The sequence below is a fragment of the Tursiops truncatus genome, chromosome 8 (genome assembly GCF_011762595.2).
Source record: "Tursiops truncatus isolate mTurTru1 chromosome 8, mTurTru1.mat.Y, whole genome shotgun sequence".
NCBI classification, from domain to species: Eukaryota; Metazoa; Chordata; class Mammalia; order Artiodactyla; family Delphinidae; genus Tursiops; species Tursiops truncatus.
In genome coordinates, this window is record NC_047041.1 from 81,395,710 (window position 1) to 81,417,395 (window position 21,686).

Sequence of the window (21,686 nt, forward strand, 5' to 3'; positions counted from 1 at the left end):
ATACCATGGGTTAAGCATTTTAAGGTGGTTTATGAACTGCTTTTGTTTTAAATGTTAGGATTCTCAGATAAGGAAATTGATTGAGAACATTGTTTGAATGGCCATTTAACAATTTTCTTACTTAGTGAATCAACACAGCATTTTAAATAAGTGACAACCACTTAGGAATTTATTTACACATATTGAGGATTTATGTCATGGAAACTTCTCTGTTAAGAACAGGTAAAATGATTTATTTTGAAAAAAAGGATAGAACTCTAAACCTGAAAAGATTTTCAAAATTGTTTTCTTTTAGCATGTGACTTTTATTTCTCACGTTTTTGTTGTGTGGAAAAGAACTACACAATGACTTAGGAAAAATATATTTTTCTAAATTTTTGTTCTAATAAGCCCTGAATGGAATCCTCTTTTGAACATGCCTGTCTATACAGAAAGGGAACTCCTTGGGGTAAGAAAAAAGAATCACCACTTATTAAGCACTTTTTGTATACCAGATTGTACGCTTGAACTTCACACGTATTTTCTCATTTAATCACCACAGCAACTGTGCAAGACAGGTGTGACTAACTTTATTTTATATATAAGAAAACTGTAGTTCAGTGCAGCTAAGTAACTTTCCCAAGGTCACACAAAGGATTCTAATTCTGATCTATCTAACTCCAAAACTCATACTCTTTGCATCAAGCATTTCAATTAGTTTAGGAAAATTTTTAGACAAGTACAGGTTTTCTGATATCATGAAATTCTATGAACAGATACCATAGAATTACAGAATATGAGATCTGGGAAAATAACCTTCCATATCAACTGGTCCAACTCTTTTACCAGAAGACTAAGGCCCAGATACGGTATGTGACTTACTTGAGGTCACATAAATGTTCAGTGGCAGTCCTAAAACTAAAACACTTCCATCAGTGCTCATAAATTGGTCAGATACAGAGCAGTGTTTTATATTACAGTGAAATGTCATAAGTTTTGAAGTCAGACAGACCAAGAATCTTTCCTCTACCAGCTACTAGCTTCAGTTTTTTCAGCTGTATAATGAAAACCTGCATAGTTTTTATAAGATTAAATGAGATAATAAATGTGTATAAGATGCTTAGCATACGTTTAACAAAATGGCAGATATTATTACTAAATCAGAAATAAAACGCAGCTTAGGGCTAGTAGTTAATAGAGTCTCCAGGTTGGAAGCAGATCTAAGAAATATCTAATCTCATTCTGCCTTTGTCTATGAAATGAATAATATTTCTTAGTACCTTTGTGTCTCAGTTACTCTATATTTTTGTTTTTAACTCCCAGAAAAGCAAAAATAAAAGTTAAGGGCAATCCAAAATTTCATATGAGAAAATAGTTTCAGTCTCTCCTACCCCCTAAACTAAGTAGCAGCAAACTTGCCTGGGTGACTCTGCACCCATGGAAGTGCTAAAAAGAAGCAAAAATAGTCTCCAGGGAGGGGGCAAAGGGAGGCACAAGAAGGGTAGATATAAGCTGTACCATCTCTTTCCAGACGTAAATATTTGGTGGCAATTACAAAACGTCTTTCAATAGCAAGAGGGAAGAGGAGAACAATTATATGTTCTCAGTTTAAATCTGATTCAATAGTATAAGAATAAAGTTAAAAAAAATAGTGCCAATACACAGGAATAAAATATGTTAGGCATTGTTCACATTTTATACTCAGGGATTTCTTTTAAAACTATCCTTACTAAGACCATGTGCCATCACTATACGGTGCTAATCCACCAAGCTCTGCGAACCTCAACAATGAAGACTAAGGAGCGGAAGCAAATGAGATTCAGACAAATCTCATGAAAATGGTGAGTCTGTAGAGTATACCTAAGCTCTGCGCTAGGTTTAAATACATTCTGCAGCATTAACTAATCAGCACGTCTAAAACTGAGTTGAATGCTCACGTCGGGGTCCTCCGCACTAGACAAACCAGAGCACAGATTCATGACAGTCAACAACCGATATGCTTTCACTTGCATGCTTGTGTGCACGAGGGCATCAGGAACTGGAGCAGCACAGTGAGCCCAGGAAGTTACTTAGGGAGAACAGACATTCTTGGATACCTTTGTGATCAGCCACACACTGGCTGCAGGCCACAGGGTGGATGGTGCTATGTGAGTCCCACTGCTCTCTTCACCACTTGAGAAATTCCGCTTTCTGATGGAAACAGAGGCATGAAGGACAATATTGGGGTTCACCTATACCATGAGAAGAAGCATGTTTTTAACTTACAGTCTGAAAGTTAACCTTCCTCAACATACTTAACCAAAATAATCTAGAACATTATGTTTCTGATTGAGAAGGTCTCTTTTGAAACAGTAGTGTTCAATCCTATTAAACTCAATTCAATTAATATTTGTCGGGCACCAGCTCTGATAGGGAAGGCCCCGGACTGTGTGGTATGGGATATGATAAAACATTTTTCCTGCCCTAAATAAACTTACAACTGTAGAGGCGATAACACACACAATTTCATGTTAAGCTCCATGTTTGATTAAATAGTGCTATAGTATGCAAAGAATGGTAGGCTCATTTCTGCAGGAGCAACAAAAAGTGAAGCATCTTGAAAGAGGTAACATCCGGACCAGGCCTTGAAGGATGGAAACAGTTTGACAGGAATAATGAAGAAAAAAAAGGTGTTCCAAGCAAAGGAAAATAGTATAATCAATGCACCTTAGGATTTATTGGTAGTCTCAAGAGGTAAATCTGGCCAAACTTAGAAGGCGTCAAGTGTAAGGCTATGGAGTTAGGTGTCAGGAGGGCTTTCAAGCTTTCAAGCAAAAGGGACTGGATTACAGAAGATTTAGAAAGGTTGACCTGGCAAGTGTAAACATAATGGATTGCAGAATGGAGAGATCAAATGCAGGGAGAACAGTTGAGAGTTTGTACAACCTCATAAGAATAAAGGGACAGGAGCTGAGACTTCAGTGACAGTTGTGGGAATGAATGGGAGGGGGCCGACTGGGGAGACACTGTATCTCTATCCCATGTGTTTAATCAGATGACAAACGCCAAACGTATTGTGCACCTTCTAGCGTTTCTCACTTAGACCTGATTGTCAAATTAACAGTCATTCATGTCATCTGTCAGAATTCTACTCCTTCATATTTAATAAACTTTTTCTCCTAACTTATATGATCACTTTCCCTGAATAATCATGCTAACTTTTAAAGTGCTAATCCTTATTTGTATAGGATTATGGGAATATGCCAACTTATGCTTTAAACTTAGTAAATGATGTTGCTTCAATAACAGTTAAAATCCTTTTCAAATATTGAAAAGTCTATTCTAAATCTTTGCTAATCCTAGATATTTGTTGAGTAGCAGATGATTTTTTAAAAAAACAAAAGTTAAATAATAATTTAAAAGGTAATGTTTTACAAGTGTGAACAGGCAATAACAAAAGGGTATGACCAATATATTTGATAATTATTCCATAATTATCTATAGTTATTCTACAATGGAAGATAGTTACTTCTCTAGAGAAGAAAATGTCATATGACTCCTATATGTGAAAATAAAAATTTAAAAATACAGCAACCCCACCACATAAGCAGATTTGATTTACAGCTCTTTGATCGTGTATTCCCCAGTTAGCCAGTAGTGGCTGATTCTGGAGGGGAATCCCCCGCAGTTTCTGAACAATGGTAAACTATATTCTACTAATCCATCCACCACAGGACACGGCATTTAAAGTAGCACTCTTAGTCAACCTCCTAACTCCAAGTTGCCATCACACTCAAAACTCTCCTCTGAAACTGGGAAGAAGATTGTTTTGACTGGAATGTCAGACAGAAGAATCGTACTGCCAACTGCTTCTTTGTACAGCACCTGCTGCCAGTGCCTAAATTCTTGTTATCTCCACAACATGGTTTAATCTTTTAACAGTTGGCTTATTGGTGAAGAGCGAAGGGGTCCTTTGTGTCTGTCTTGGGTTGGCACCCAGTATTAACACCATGCTGTTATCTGAGAGATATTTTGCTGGACGGTTCCCAAGTGATTCCACATAGACCAGACAGAGCCAGGCCCACTAACTCAGCTTCATTTCACGTTGCTAAAAAAGAAAAATCCTGCCAAGTCTGGGGTTCTAACACACTTAACACTGACAATGGCCATTAAATTCTCTTCATGATGTCACTTTCCTTTTTCTTTTTCATTTAATCTGATAGCTTTGTTGTAGACCAAATGTTTAGGAAGGTGGGGGAGATAAAAATTGGAATTCAGAAAAGAAAAGTGCTCGGACAACCTGCAACATAATATGCCATGTGTGTCTCTGAGTGTGTGTGTGTGCACATGTGTGTGTACATGTGTGCATTCACGGGCACGTGTAGAAAAGCATTTATGTTGAGACAGGTCTCCAAATATATACCATAATGTATGTCATTAGAAAACCTTTTTAAGTCCTGTTGAGAATCAAAACAAGAAGCTTTCTTTTATTCTTTTGAATACCTATATACATAGCTTCCTTTAAATGACCATTATGATTTTGCTTGTCTGAAAAAACTGTGCTGATACAGACGATGCCAGTGATAAAAAATGATGCATACATGTACTGGGCCCGTTAAAGCTTCTTGTTTAATTTTCTTTCTCCAAATCACCAATGAAAGTGGAGTAGACTTCAATATTCCTGTGCAATTTCAAAGTAATAAGGTCTTTTCCTACAGATCTACTGAGGAGCAAAATATAAGACAATGACATTTTTCTTGAAAGAAGGAGCTCATAGACCACAACCTTCATTCTAAACAAAGTGTTTACTACACAGAAACTTTCTAAGGTTTTTCCTTTTGACAGTAATTTTAGGACCAAGTTAAATAATTTACTATACAAATTAAAATCACACCTACAAGAAATGTTCTACAATGTCTTTCCTCATGTCCCTGATATTCACTCTTATTGTTTCCATTCTCTAAATCTATAGCTGATCAATCCACCCACCTCTAAGACCAAGAACTGGAAAAGCTGGGAAAGCAGAAAATATTAGCGAGTACCTAATTATGCACCCAAACAAGGGAAAATATCTAGGATCTAGGTGTGCAGTCCTCAAATAGATTCCAACTCTTGGTCTAAAAATAAGGAAGGGACTTGCAGTTTCATTTAAAGTTCTGTGTCCTATTCTAATGTCAATCAGTTCAAAATTTAAATTAAAATTTTTTATTTACTCCAGTACAAATTATGTGTAGGAAATATTATTTCTTGAGGACTTGCTCTCCAAAGAAATAGGACAGTAGAGAATTGTTTGCCTTTTCCTAGCCTCCTTTGTGACATACAGAATAACATATTCTGCTAGCATCCATGACTGCTTAATTTACAAGTAAACTTGTAACAAACATGCCATAATTCTAAAATCATAACTTGGTGTTTTTCTTACTGTTTCCATACCAAAAGTTGTCACTAATGTGCTGCTTATGTCTGATCATACTAAAAGGATAGGATCGAAATCAGTTTCCTTTTCATTTTGACAGAATATATGACCTGCCAGACACCGGAGTATATTTTTCTGCTATATTTTCCCATAACCAGGTATTCCTCAAGCTATTCTTCTCATGAATCTTTTTTCTTTTATATTAACTACCATGAAGTTTGTCTTTCACCCACTTCATGGAAACATATAATTTTATTTCCCATAAACTAGAGCAATGTAAAAATGTTGCCAATTTATGTAACAATAGAACGAAAGATGTATTCACCAAAATTCTCCACTTGTAGTAGATTCCAAATCTTTTTTTAGAAATGGATAAAAGAGCAACAGGTTGTAATTGTCAGGGTTATATCTGTCTTCCACATTACTAATAAGGATTATATGTTCCAAATTTTTCTCTGTAGGAAGGGTTTTACTTGTCAATACGAGATTTAAAAGAACAGTCAGGGGTTGGGCACTGATATCTCTATCTCAAGCCAATTTTAAAACATATGCATTAAGACTATCAGCTTCTGCTCCCTCCTCTCTATCCCTGTTGTAATTCTCTTAGTGCCTTCTATACTGCCACGAGCATCAAGATTCTACAATAAAATTCCCTGTGGACATCCATCACCTCTGCCTGAATCTCTCTTTAAAAGTGCTCCTTTTCAGGTTATTAAATTGCTATTTCCAATGTACTGATCACCTCTCTGTATATGATTGGAGGCATTTTTCTGAAAGGATGTAAAAGGTTTCATAGCTAAGGGGCCATTTTTCTTTGAAAGATTCTCTTTACTATCCAGTTTATCAAATCTTTGCTTTCTTATACCACTATTCTGAGTAGACTGAAATTTTACTCAAAAAAGCTTTCTTCTAAAAATACAATAGTGTATAAACTTTTAGGATGAGTTGTTTTCTCACTTTCGCTGAATCATTAGAATGAATTAATAGTGATAAAATAACTGTGGATTCTTATTCTCTCATTTTTCAACATTAGAAAATATAGTTTTCTTTTAAAGTTCTACTTTGGCTTAAAATCAAAGAGAGAATCCTTTCTTGTTCTTTTCCTCTGACAACTCTCCACTATACATTCCCCCCCACCCCAGGTTTGACCTGCTTTCTATTGAAGGAGTTAATTAACTAGTGAATTCAATTCCATTTAGCTAACTCTGAGTATCTAGATACTGCAGCAGAGACAAGAATGATCAGAATGCCCTTTGCCCTCTAGGTATTTCTAATCTGAAGGGCAGGGGTGGGAGGATAAGATAAGGACCTCCTGAGATATTTTCCTAGCACAGGATCAAATAAGATCTTGTCTCTGCTTGAATATTTCCAGTGGCTCCTTGTTTTCTACAAAACATCCAGCTGAATTAAGACCCTTTATGATATTGAGCTGCAAGAGCTGCTTGTATATTTTGGAGATTAACCCTTTGTCCGTTGATTCCTTTGCAAATATTTTCTCCCATTCTGAGGGTTATCTGTTTGTCTTGTTAAAGGTTTCCTTTGCTGTGCAAAAGTTTTTAAGTTTCATTAGGCCCCATTTGTTTATTTTTGTTTTTATTTCCATTTCTCTAGGAGGTGGGTCAAAAAGGATCTTGCTGTGATTTATGTCAGTGTTCTTCCTATGTTTTCCTCTAAGAATTTTATAGTGTCTGGCTTTACATTTAGATCTTTAATCCATTTTGAGCTTATTCTTGTGTATGGTGTTAGGAAGTGTTCTAATTTCATTTTTTAACATGTAGCTGTCCAGCTTTCCCGGCACCACTTATTGAAGAGGCTGTATTTTCTCCATTGTATATGCTTACCTCCTTTATCAAAGATAAGGTGACCATATGTGTGTGGTTTTACCTCTGGGCTTTCTATCCTGTCCCATTGATCTCTATTTCTGTTTTTGTGCCACTACCATACTGTCTTGATTACTGTAGCTTTGTAGTATAGTCTGAAGTCCAGGAGCCTGATTCCTCCAGCTCCGTTTTTCTTTCTCAAGATTGCTTTGGCTATTCGGGGTCTTTTGTGTTTCCATACAAATTGTGAACTTTTTTGTTCTAGTTCTGTGAAAAATGCCATTGGTAGTTTGATAGGGATTGCACTGAATCTGTAGATTGCTTTGGGTAGTAGAGTCATTTTCACAATGTTGATTCTTCCAGTCCAAGAACATGGTATATCTGTCCATCTATTTGTATCATCTTTAATTTCTTTCCTCAGTGCCTTATAGTTTTCTGCATACAGGTCTTTTGTCTCCTTAGGTAGGTTTATTCGTAAGTATTTTATTCTTTTTGCTGCAATGGTAAATGGGAGTGTTTTCTTAATTTCTCTTTCAGATTTTTCATCATTAGTGTATAAGAATGCAAGAGATTTCTGTGCATTAATTTTGTATCCTGCTGCTTCACCAAATTCATTGATTAGCTCTAGTAGTTTTCTGATAGCATCTTTAGGATTCTCTATGTATAGTATTATGGCATCTGCGAACAGTGACACTTTTACTTCTTCTTTTCCGATGTGGATTCCTTTTATTTCTTCTCCTTCTCTGATTGCTGTTACTAAAACTTCCAAAACTATGTTGAATAATAGTGGTGAGAGTGGGCAACCTTGTCTTGTTCCTGATCTTAGAGGAAATGGTTTCAGTTTTTCACCATTGAGAACGATGTTGGCTGTGGGTTTGTCATATATGGCCTTTATTATGTTGAGGTAAGTTCCCTCTATGCCTACTTTCTGGAACGTTTTTTATCATAAATGGGTGTTTAATTTTGTCTAAAGATTTTTCTGAATCTATTGAGATGATCATATGGTTTTATCTTTCAGTTTGTTAATATGGTGTATCACATTGATTGATTTGGGTATATTGAAGAATTCTTGCATTCCTGGGATAAACCCCACTTGATCATGGTGTATGATCATTTTAACGTGCTGTTGGATTCTGTTTGCTAGTATTTTGTTGAGAATTTTTGCATTTATGTTCATCAGTGATATTGACCTGTAGTTTTCTTAATATCAAAAAAACAAACAACCCAATCCAAAAATGGGCAGAAGACCTAAATAGACATTTCCCCAGAGAAGATATACAGATTGCCGACAAACAGTTGAAAGCATGCTCAGCATCACTAATCATTAGAGAAACGTAAATCAAAACTACAATGAGGTATCACCTCACACCCGTCAGAATGGCCATCACCAAAAAATCTACAAATAAATGCTGGAGAGGGTGTGGAGAAAAGGGAACCCTCTTGCACTGTTGGGGGGAATGTAAACTGATACAGCCACTATGGAGAACAGTATGGGGGTTCCTTAAAAACTAAAAACAGAACTACGAGATGACCCAGCAATCCCACTACTAGGCATATACCCTGAGAAAACCGTAATTCAAAAAGAGTCATGTACCACAATGTTCACTGCAGTTCTATTTACAATAGCCAGGACATGGAAGCAACCTAAGTGTCCATCGACAGATGAATGGATAAAGAAGATGTGGCACATATATACAATGGAATATTATTCAGCCATAAGAAGAAATGAAATTGAGTTATTTGTAGTGAGGTGGATGGACCTAGAGTCTGTCATACAGAGTGAAGTAAGTCAGAAAGAGAAAAACAAATTCTGTATGCTAACACATATATATGGAATCTAAAAAAAAAAAAAAAAAAAGGTTCTGAAGAACCTAGGGACAGGACAGGAATAAAGACGCAGACGTAGAGAATGGACTTGAGGACATGGGGAGAAGGAAGGGTAAGCTGAGACAAAGTGAGAGAGTGGCATTGACATATACACACTACCAAATGTAAAATAGATAGCTAGTGGGAAGCAGCCACATCACACAGGGAGATCAGCTCCATGCTTTGTGACCTCCTAGAGGGTTGGGATAGGGAGGGTGGAAGGGAGATGCAAGAGGGAGGGGATAGGGGGATATATGTATACGTATAGCTGATTCACTTTGTTATACAGCAGAAACTAACACAACGTTGTAAAGCAATTATACTCCAATAAAGATGTTAAAAAAAAAGTACACACACACACACACATACACACACACACACACACACACACAAAAGACCCTTTATGATATGATACCAACATTCTCAGTGAAATCTACCTTTCTCTCCATTCTACTCTAATGTGACCTAAAATATGCCCAAACTTGGAACACTGTTTGACTTCAAATCATGCAAAAAATGTTGCAAGAGGAACAGCACCAAATTCAAAGTCATTATAAATGGTACAGAATGGATGCAATGGGGGTATCAAAGCCAGAAACATCATATCTGGTTTGGGCATGGTGTTGGGGTAAAGAAAGACTTCATGAAGCAGGCACAAATCAGGTAAGGTTAGAATGATGGGTAGGATTTCAATAAACATTTATTGAATGCTTACTATATGCCAGACACCATGCTAGGATATGGCACAAGGGTGACAGAGAAGGTGGGGGGTGGTGACAAAGAAAGAGAGGTTGTTGGGCTTCCCTGGTGGTGCAGTGGTTGAGAGTCCGGCTGCCGATGCAGGGGACACGGGTTCGTGCCCCGGTCCAGGAAGATCCCACATGCCGCGGAGCGGCCAGGCCCGTGAGCCATGGTCGCTGGGCCTGCGCATCCAGAGCCTGTGCTCTGCAAATGGAGAGGCCACAACAGTGAGAGGCCCGTGTACCCACCCCAAAAAAAAAAAAAAAAAAAAAAAGGTTGAATTCCAGGCAGAGGGACCCACATGGGTATAATAACAGAAATCATGAAGTGCTCAGAAAACAACAAATGAACAATCTAGCTTGGCTAACACCCAAAGAACATATTAGAGAATAGTGAGCCTTGAAAGAGATTACAGCTAACTTTTAAAAATCATTCATCAACATGTACTGTGCACTTGCCCTACATTCAGGACTTTGTTCCAGCACTGGTGAATACAAAGATGAGTAAGACATAAAATCTGTGTACAAAGAATTATCAATTTAGTGGAGGAGAAAGACACAAATGCAAATGCCGATACCAAAACACAAACTCTAAGAACAATTCTCAAAGGACAATAAGAAGTTCTGAGAACACAAAATAATTCGAGGCTAAATCTCTCTGGAGGATCTGAGAGGGCTTCGTGGAAGAAGAGGAAGTTGAAGAAAGCCTTAAAAAGCAAGGAATGGTAATGGCGAGGGTTGTATCCTAGCAAAGAACAACACATGCCATGGCACAAGTAAAGCAAAGTGTAAAGCATGTAGGGGACCCAATTTATTAGCTCCGACTGCAGCGTAGGCTACAACAAAGATCAAGAAGCGGAGTGGATTGGAAAGACAAGTTGAGAGTGGGGGAAGACTGGAGAAGAATCATGGAGATCAATGAAGGCCAGATGAGGATATGGAAATTTAATAGGCAACAGCCAGGCATACAAGTTTTTGAGCAGGAAGATAATGTTACAGCAGAAAACTAAACAGGAATGCCAACAGGATTGGAACTATGGCAAATAAAACTTAATGTCAGATGAATATAGAAGGCATTATTCTTAGTGCACCATTCAACTTATATTTATTTTCTACATTTGCTCAAAAACAGGATTAGAAATCATTGTTTGTTTTATTCTATTTTTATAATTATACTATTTAGATTCACATGCACTTTGAAACAACTAATATTTTCAGTGTAAATTTTGACATAAAAGACTGAATGGGCAACATGGAGAAATTTAAAAAGAGCATGTTGGGACAATGTGTCTTTTGCATTGTCTCTTACAAAGAAAGGGCCCAGACTAGTTAACAGAAAGCCCTCCTTTCTTTGGGCATCCCTACCTCTGTGGGTGCCTTTTGGTTTCATGAATTCAAAAACTAAAAGTTATGCAGCTGAAATGAACAACAACCCTACATAACTTACCAGCCGAGAAAAACAAAAGAATTATTCCTTTTTTTGGAGACAGGTTTAAAATGCTTTTCACAGCTCAGTGCAAGAAGAAAATTCCTTACTGGCAGGATAAGTTTCTAAATATAAATTAATAAAGAGACCTTCTAGATTGAGTTGTTATGAGTTGGGTTCTCTGAAGAACTCATGTTCCTTAGAGACATTGACCCACAGAGCAAATAGGTCAGATCCTAAAGTATAAAGATATAACAGCCATCTTGAAGAATTTCTTAAACAAATGCAACTTATTAATATAGTTGATATAAAGAAAATATGCTAAACGATAGTACTTAAATGACGTGATTCAGGTAGAATTTTTTCAAGTAGAAATACTATATATTGGTTCAGGTTTTTTTTTTCCCCCTATTCTTTTTCAAACTCTTTTCCCATTTTGGTTATTACAGAATACTGAGCAGAGTTCCCTGTGCTATACAGTAGGTCCTTGTTGGTTATCTATTTTAAATATTGCAGTGTGTACATGTCAATCCCAAACTCCCAGTCTATCCCTCCCCCTAACCCTTCCCAATACTGGTCCAGTTTTAAAGTGCTTAATTAATTAACAGGAAGTAATGTATAATACTTGCCTCCAACATTTGTAAAATAATTTACAGTGTTCAAAAACTTTCACAAATATCTACTCAGTCACCATGTATTGGCTGAGTGTCCAATACATAAAATACACTTATTCAGAACAACAAATAATTCTGACCTTGTTCTGTAGGAAATGGTTCTCCAAGTCCACCTTTTCAAATTGATCAGGTATCTGTTGACTGATGCCATTGAAATTAATTGGAAATCCCTCACAAACTTCCCAACTAAGAAAATAAAATATTTAATTGTTCTTGTTAGAATAAAATTAGTTTAATTTTAGTACTCTTTAGCATAATAATTTATGCATCTTATACTCTTCTAGTGAGAGAAAAACCAGTGTATAGTCCATAGTCTTTTTAAATGGAAATTTGTAAAGTATCTTTGTATTTATCATTGGGAAAGGGAAGGCTTTAAATTTTTCCCTTACAATTATTTTTTAATACTGGAGGGGGGATTCTATGCCTAATTGATTATTAATAGAACAAAGACACAAAAAATAATTTTTAATCTTACAGAATCACTCACGGTGGAGACCATCATCATTATTAAAATTACAGCCTAAATACACTGGTCTATAAATAATAAAGGATGCTTTTATAACAGTTGTGTTAAGAACATTAGCTTGGTATTTTTAAGAGTCTTTTAAGAGGCAGCACGTTCTAGAGGGTACATGGACAAACCACAAACTGGAAGGGTTGGTCTCATTCTTAGCTCAGCCAAATCACTTATTTTAAAAGTGAGCCAATTCTTATCCTAAAGAAAATCACCTAGATCAACACTGATATATTAAGATATACCATATAGCATGCTATTCAACAGAAAACAGCTCTGGGAATGGTGATAGTATTTTTTTTTTCAGTAGTCTGAGAAATATAAATAAGAGTATGATGACTAAGATTTCCAACGATCCGCTTGAGAGTATACAAAGAAAATCCAAATGGAATCCAAAAATTAAGTAAATTATCTTCAAATTAGTTTGTGCTCAATAAGGGAAGTTTCACATTGTTATACTTAGGGAATTAGATCTAATTTAAATCCATTCATTAAAACAGTATTCATTGCAATTAAGGAAGTAAAATTAAGAAGCAGTACATAAATTAAAAATTAAACTCCTAACTAAAGACTGAAGCGAAAGGCAAGTCTAACAGCTTAGAGAAAGATTATTGCATGTGAAATAAATCTTCTCATAAGTGAAAATGCTTATAAAAAAGAGTGCTGAGTTATTTTCTGTCTATAAAGAGAGAAAGACAAAACATTATAATCTTGTCTGGAAAGTGCAGGCAATCATTGGGGGATGGAGAGGACCAAAGAGTCTGTCTTTCTAGACATATTTAGCAATAGGTTGACACTAGCTAGACTGAGTGACCTCGTCAGACTGCTTTTCATTCTCTGGATCTGCCCTCCATTTCAGCCTTTTTACCTGTATATTAAGGAAAGTTATAATTTGTTAAATTACAAAATATTAAAGCTAGATGGGACCTTATAGATACATCACCTAATCCAACATGGTATCAGTATCATGCTGCAATGTCCAATATGGTAGCCACTAGCCACATATTCCAACTTAAATTAAAATTAATTTAATTAAACAAAATTTAAAATTCAATTCCTCAGTCACACTAGTCACATTTCAAGTGCTCAGTGTCATAAAGTTTGTTTCCGTCATCAGAGAAAGTTCTATTAGACAGTGCTGGATAGGGGTTAAGCCCTTAGTTCTTAAGAAAGACAATCTGGGTTAGAATCCTAGCTCTATCATGTACAAGTTGTGTGACTGGGCAAATGACTTTGCCCTTCCATGGCAGAGTTTCTGTCTCCTTAAAATGGAGTAATAATAAGCTAATAAGCAACGATGGGATTAAAATAATTGTTTTGAGGATGAAATAGGTTCTTACCCAATTCATTTAGAGCTGTGCCTGGCCTACAGTCAACACTCAATAACTGCTGGGTTTTATTATTAACCCACAGGAAACTGACACCCATGTGCTCACAGACAATCATGAGCAGATAATGGGGTTAGTGCCCAGATCTTCTTTTTTTTAAAAAAATATTTATTTATTTATTTTGGCTGCACAGGGTCTTAGATGCAGTATGAGGGATCTTTAGTTGCGGCACGCGGGATCTAGCTCCCTGACCAGGGATCGAACCCGGCCCCCATGCACTGGGAGCACAGAGTCTTAACCACTGGACCACCAGGGAAGTCCCAGTGTCCAGATCTTCTAACTCCTGCTCTTCTTACTATGCCACCAAGCCTCCAGCATATTGCTTTTGTTTTCAATTTATCATCATCAAATGAGATGCTTAAACATGAACACTCATATGAGAAAACATATTAATATTTTAATTATTCCATTCAAAACTATTAATTTAGAAACATCCACTAAAAACAATTTTTACATTTCAAATAAAATCATTACCTTTGCAAAGCAGAAAGTATACTATGCTCATTGCCCCATATGTTTTTTAAAACTCAAGGAAAATTAATGATAAGTCTTTTAAGCACTAGCTCATTATATCATGAAATAAGTCAATAAACTAAATAATTGCTTATTTAAGATGATTTAAAGAACATCTTTTAGTGTTTAAATCTCACTCTGGGAAAACTGAGTTAGGTGATTCAGATTGCTTTAACTGAACACTTGTTAATTTACCTGTCACATCCCAGTAGCAGAAGAGCATTAGGATCCAAGAAGGTTTTATATGCGACTGTAATGCCACCTCTGGCAAATGCAGTCACCTGGTCAAAGGTCAAACCCAAAACAGGGTTTAGTGGAGATCTGAAAAATGGAAAAAACATCAAATCTATCTGCAAAATTATACAAACACTGAAATTTGAGTACATATAAACAATAAAACATACCATATCCATGTCTAATAAAATCCAGAAATAAGTGTATTTCCTATTACACAGCACTATTGTTGGTATCCTATACTTATACCTGACATGCACATTTAGGTTTATTTGTTTGATTTATAATATGCGAAGGATAGTTGCAACACATGTAATTTTTAAAAATAATTTCAATAATAAAAGCGAAGTATTTAGTTGAGAAAAACAACCAACTGTCATTCCTATAATGTTCATTTTTCATGTATAACTACAATGCAATACACCCATGGTGATCTTTGGAGCTTATAATCAAATTAATCCTTCATATTTGGCTACAAACAACTATTTTTTTGTGAGCTCACTGAATACTATGCTGATTTGATTTGTCATATTACATACTGTTAGGTACATTGTTTTAAGTTAATTTAATTATATGAGAATTAAAATCAAATGGAAAACAGATCTTAAATAAAAAGAATGGCCACTATGTCAATTACGAGCCATTTTGTTTTTGAAATTGGTGACAAACACTTGCTCTTCAACTTTAGAATCATAGGACTCAATCACATCACCTGTGTAGTATTGCCAAAAATATTTAAACTGAATCTAATCATGAGAAAACACTCACACAAGTCTAGAATGTGGGACATTCTACAAGAAAAGTGCCTGAACTCTTCAAAAAGAAAACCAATGTCATGAAGAATAAAACAAAAGATGGTGGAATAGTCTACATTACAGAGAACTAAAGAAAATAACTAAATGCAACAGATGAAGCTTATTTGGATACTGGATTACAAAAAAAAGCTCTAAAGCAGATTTTGGGTAGTATGAACACAGATTACATATTAGACAATATTATATTATTGTTGACTGTGTTAGATATTATACTGTGGTGATAGAGAGAACATCCTGTTCTTCAGTTATGTGACCTGTAGCATTTAGGAGTAAAACTTTATGATTGTGTGGAATTAATTCCAAACAGTTCAAAAGAGAGAGAAAGGAGACATAAGAGAGGTAAAACAAATATGGCAAAATCCTTAAATTGCTGAACCTAGGTGAAGGATATATAAATCTTCATTGTATCAAATTTTCTGTAGATTGGATTTTTTCAAAATAAAAATTGGGAGAAAAACAATGAAAGGACTCAAAATAGAAGGAGATATTGGCAAAATCATCTTTTGCAAACGAGTAACCTTACCCCCCATATCAACATATGTTAGACATGTTAGAATTACTCCCTGAAAATGAATATCATTTACTTAGTACATATTGCACATTTTCTCAATTTTATCCTTTTCTCAATATATTTTAACTAGATGGAAATAACTTTTTTGACATTAATTTAGAAGTTTCAATAGTAGCAAAATGCTATAATGGTTCCCTAATGCCTCATATTGGATTCAAAACCAGAAAAAAATAATACATTATGCTATTAAAATAGCTATGATACACAAACAAATATACACACTTATAAATTCCGCCAACTACAATCCTCAGTTGATTTTAGAGTATTCCAGATACTTAGTAATTTTTGTTACTTCACAAATATGATCCAATTAACCAAGAACAAGTGTTTGATCATATTAAAATACTGTATTATAGCAAACATCATTAAAAACATCATAATTAGTCAGTCATTGCTTTCACTTTAACAATGATATTTAAGAAGAAATTATTAGATACATTTTATTAAAGCCTTTCCTTGTAATTGGAAGAGCTTGCTAAATTATACAAGAATTCTTGCCGCTTTAAAGTTCATCGCTATTTTTATCATTGTAAAAATAATTCTCACAATGTAATTAAATTATATTTTGAAATCTGCCTATAGAAGAAGCACCATTCCTTACAGATATTTTTTTAGTTTTATAAATTACACAGCATAAGATACTAGTAAGCATTTTAATTTTACTCTAATGGGACAGATGAAAGATTTTGTAATATGCTACCCACAACAAATCCTACCAATGTCTCCCAAAACCTGCATGGATTTCTGAGTAGATTAGTTCTCTTTGAAATTTTGACTATTAGAATATACAGTAAATCTAATCAGCTCCTAGTTCTGTCTATGCTATTTTTGTTAAAATTAGTGTATAATCAATTATATTCTACAAGCAATATTTCCCCTATTCTGTTCTATAGATAAAGAGCTAAAAATGAAACAAAACAAAAAGATTAAAAGGAGACAGAAAAGTGTGTTTAAGTTTCCTGACAAGCAGCTTCAGAGTTCATCTGGATGTGTCCTGTCAAAATATGCATAAATTTCCAAGATATTCCACACAACAGCCAGGCTCATCAGTGCCTGTAGACTGAAGCCTTTTTCTTTTCTTGGGAACACAGATAATTTTATGCAGGAATTTACCAATCTACAAAAATTTACACAATGCTCAGTAATAACCAGTAATTATTGTGGGATAATGTAAGGTGCTTTTGAGGAACATAACTTTGATAGGATAGAGTTTACAAGCTTTACCAATTTATCTTTGGCTGTCCTGTCATTGGAGCTTAAAAGGTTAAGACTTTATTTGTGAAAACACAGAGAGATAGTGGGGAATCATGTTGTCTACAGCTTCATAAATCTTGCTTAAGATCCTTTTCAATTACCATCCATTTCTCCTTTAAAAAGGGACAAAAAAATAGAGGAGTGGAAGCAGGTCAGGGCAGTGTGCGACAATGACAGTGTGATGGGCTTGGGCCCCCGTGGCGTTTCCATCTGCTATCATTAAGGTGACTACTCAGACATGAACAAATCCCACTTGCTGTGCTGACAGGCAGACTTCAAGAACTATGACAAGGCATTAAGACAGAAAGTCAGGGGGGTGGGGGAAAGAGAGAGAGAGATGTCATATCCCACAAACAACACTGCCTCACAAAAAAAAAATGCCCCTGGAATTTTACTGGAATTCAAAATAAGTTTTTTTTATAAAGGGTGCTACTTGGCTTCTCAACTCTCCTTTTAAATTAGCTTGTCCCAGAAAGATTGAGAATAAACACCTTGCTCCTACCTGTATGCTTTACCATAAGAGACCCAAATTTTTTGCTCATTCTTCAGCGAAAGTGGATTCTTAATTTCTTGACCGTGCTCGTCGAAAAGCCGGATTGAAGAAAAATCGAGGCCTGGTGGGTTGATGGAAGAACCTTGAAGTCTTCGATGAATCTTGAAAAGTAACTGGTGGTGGGGAGGGGTGTGGAAATGAAGAAGAAAAAGAAATAACGTAAAATGTGAACACCTGTGATAAACTGTCTCTACTCCGTAACAGATGAAGTCCAAACAAATGATAATTAAATTCATACAGAATGTTAAAAGAAGTGTGAAATGATGGCAATGTTTAGCTCGGTGTAAAGTAACAAAATGAGCATGGGCTTTTAACCAGCAGGGGGTGCCACAGGCTCGTGATTGAGCTCTGACCCCTTGGCACGGGGACGGAAAGCAGATGTGACAGTCTTACAGAAAGAGCATTTAGCTTCTACACACGGTACCGGTCCTCTTTGATAAGGGTTATGCTTTTCTTGTCTGAGCTACACATTCTGTTGGGTCCTTCCAGAGTATGTTCAAGTTTTACAATCAGCAATCTCCCATCACCGAGACTAACCTCAGGTAACCAATGGTGGAACAAGCCACCACTGACAGGACGGCAAAAATAAACGTGACTTTCCGGCTTACGCCAGCCAATTCACTTAGAAGAACTCTTCCTGGATGTATTAATTAAGAGCTCTGCAGAAGCTTGCGAGCGGCTTCAATAGTGGATGTTTTCAAGTTTTAAATAAGATGTAATCGAAGTGTGAAGTATGAAATGCTATCATTTAATATGTTAAATAATAGCATTGTCTGTGTTTGCTTCTTATACTTAGAATCTCTAAATTATCAAGATATTTCTAACTGAAGGCATATTTCAAATAAAAGTAAATCCGGCTGAACCGTGTTGCACATGGACTTTTAAAAGATATTTTTCATCATTATCTGTCACCTTTGAGTGTTTAGGCCTCTGCTCTTTCCCGCTCTGTGCCCCAACTATCCATCACTCTGTTTTCCCCCCAGCCTTCTGTCACAGGCTTCCTTTTCTTCTCTGCCTTGTCAGTTCTTGTGTCTCTCAATTTCTTGTTACTCTGTAATCTCGGCAGGGATGCGGATATAGTTGTAGCCTTTTCTTGCCTAGCTGCTGTTCAGGGTGCCTTTTTTGCTCCTTCTATTAATTCCCATTGAAGGTATATTGAGACGTGCTAAATGCCGAGGCCCAGAGAAAAGGAAAGGTGCAAGCCTGTCATATATCTCCAGTTTCCTCACCTATTGGCTGTAAACTCTTTACCGAGTAAAATATTTTCTATGACCAGCAACTATATCTATAGAAGGCTTAAGGCTTAGGCTTTGCCCTAGTTAGGGATAAATAATCTTATCTCCAACTTCATCAGCTTTATGTTGTTTCTATCAGCTCTGCACTGACCAGATATTTTAGCCTTGAGCATCAGAAGGGCTGAAAATGATGATACATCTTTCCTTTCATTAAAGTTAATACTTTTCATCCAGCATAGCCAAGTCCTTTGAGTTAAAAATAATGATTACTATTCTCTTTAGGAATATAATAGGCAACGTGTTAGAATAGTAAAAATCTGTGTTTTGTTTTTTCACTGGAACCACAAAAAGGTTTGAAATCCATGGACTGTATTTATAAAGCCCTACATTTATTTCTGTGTGGTCTCAGCCCTTGAGCTTATTTTTTGTGGCTTTGCTATTATTGCAGAAAACAAGTAATGTTGATCATTTTTTAAATCACAGTGATTTTGCTTTATAGGCATCTCCTTTTTTGTAAAGGGAGAAGATATAAAAAATTTAAGGCCTGATCCAGGAGAGAAATAGGCACACAAAGAACAGGAGTGTGTGGTAGAAGGGATGTGAACACCTGACCACTTAGCCAAATTCACTTTCACAGGAGTTGCATTGCAATCTCTATTTTCTCAACTTGGCAACACACTGCATTTTAGGTGTTCAAAGATGAGCATGCGACAGCCTACAGGAGGTAAGGCCTCAATGTCTTTCATCTCTAGGTCATTGGTGAGGGCTGGGCTATAGTGACCAAAAACAGTGATAATCTTCACCCATTTATCTTTAAAGTTGTCATCACCAGGCCTTTATAGGATAAGAATTTGTTCAGGGACCTGAGAAGAGTGTGAAACATCTTAGGCTAGTGATTGAGACAAGTGTGCACCAAGGGAACAGTCGTCTTTGGGTGTCACAAGGGCTCTCCCAAAAAGCTTTATGATGCCCCTAGTTAAAGGTTTTCCCCCGATTTTCTTGCATAGAGATGCAAACCACAGATCAATTTCAGTGTGCCATTAGCCAACAAAAGCTTTCTACAGAATAATATCTTCCTGTGTAATCTAACATAAATTCCATCTTCAATTTTTTATATGAACCAAAAAGGACAATATTCTAATGTGGAAAAGAGGAATTTACAGGTAGAGCATTCTAGGAAGCCTTTTGTATCATGGTGATGTGTATAGTCAGGGATGTGATGGTAAAAGAAAACCAGCCAAGGCTCTTTATCATTCCCTCTCTAATCAATCAAGGTAGCACTTCCCATCTCTTCTGAGCTCAGCTAGTGATCGGATGATCAGCTTTTGTGACTGACTGTGAAGTCCAGGTAATGGATACCACCAGGGAGAGGTAAGTCTGAGGGTACTGAACCGAAGGGGGGAAAAATGGAGCAAGTTTCTGAACAAAGGTCAAGTAACAGAGCCCAAAACACTGGTGTGCGCTCAGGCGAATAACCCCAATTTGTAAACAACAGGGTATTCAGTGGCCTTTCATGCAAGACAAAGACCCAAAATAAAGACCCTGAACATATTGGTTCTGCTTGAGAAACATCCCAATTGTCTGGAAAATAGGAAAAGGTAAGAATGCCTAAGATAAACCATCTGGACTTGCTCACAACGAGCACAGGAGAAGACCAAGGCTGTGTGTTAGTTGCTCAGGGTCTAGGGCTTGGAAATACCCTAGACGCAGAACACACCCTCCACTGGAAATCATGTCACTTCTTTTCAATGTGTAAACAAGAGGTCAATTCCAGAGTCCAGTGTAGACAGATTTTCAAATAAAAGCATAATGAAGATTAAGATGCTATTAAGTAAGAGGTCAGGAGTTAATACTATACTAAAGCTGAGAACCTCCGGAATCCAGGAGTCAAGCTTGAAACTATACATCTTTACAGATCAGCAAACGATTCATCTTTTCTGAACAACTTTAAAAATGTAATTGTCTAAATTAACTACAAGTAACTTGGAAGGTGCTCACAGTCATAAATGAATAGTCAGTAAACTCACTCTTTCCATCATATAGCCAGTTTGAATTGGGCTATTGGGCCCCAGATCTTTTTCACTGATACAAACAGAGATCTCTCCAGTGTCTTTACCATTTTCAAATATCTGAAAAATAAGCACATTCAAAATTAAAAATAAATACACGCACACATATACATACATATAAATACATATATAAACACAAGCAGTCCTGATTTTGCACAGTACAGTGCCGACTGAAACTCACGCATATGGTTAACTGTGTAAAGCAAAGATGGCCGGTACGAGCACATGCGAGTAATTGGCAATGAAAAGCAACAGGACTAGAATAGTATAAAGGAAGTCCCTTGATTCTCCTTTTGGTTTCAGTGTCCTTAACCTGACTGTCATTCCCTGCAATCTTAAAATAGAGGGAAACACAGACATTAAAGGAGGAATCACTGACTACACCGAATGCTTACATGGGGCAAGCGTCAGGGAAAGGTCAGCTAGCAACCAATTAACTAGCTCATTTCATTCTTTTTGAAGAACATAAAGCCATCAATTATGTAAGGAATGTTTAATTTATATTTAAAATATATCAGTGTTCAGCTCATCTTTTGACTCACTGAAAGGAAATCCAACCTGACAAATGTATTGCATAAAGGTACAATGAAAGCCATCCATTTTAAGTGCATATAAGCAACAAGTTGCTGAGAACAGAGAT

The 21,686-nt window shown here is 36.3% G+C and overlaps 1 protein-coding gene across 1 annotated transcript in view; it reads right to left on the reverse strand.

Moving 5' to 3' along the window:
- Positions 1–21,686, reverse strand: part of DCDC1 (doublecortin domain containing 1) — a 452,054-nt gene that overhangs the window by 177,667 nt on the left and 252,701 nt on the right. Inside the window, exons 11-15 of the mRNA XM_073809437.1 lie at positions 21,005–21,106; positions 17,692–17,855; positions 14,511–14,636; positions 11,981–12,086; positions 2,076–2,210 (exon numbers count right to left, since the gene is read on the reverse strand). Coding sequence (XP_073665538.1) covers positions 2,076–2,210; positions 11,981–12,086; positions 14,511–14,636; positions 17,692–17,855; positions 21,005–21,106 — 633 coding nt within the window. The remainder of the gene's footprint in view (positions 1–2,075; positions 2,211–11,980; positions 12,087–14,510; positions 14,637–17,691; positions 17,856–21,004; positions 21,107–21,686) is intronic.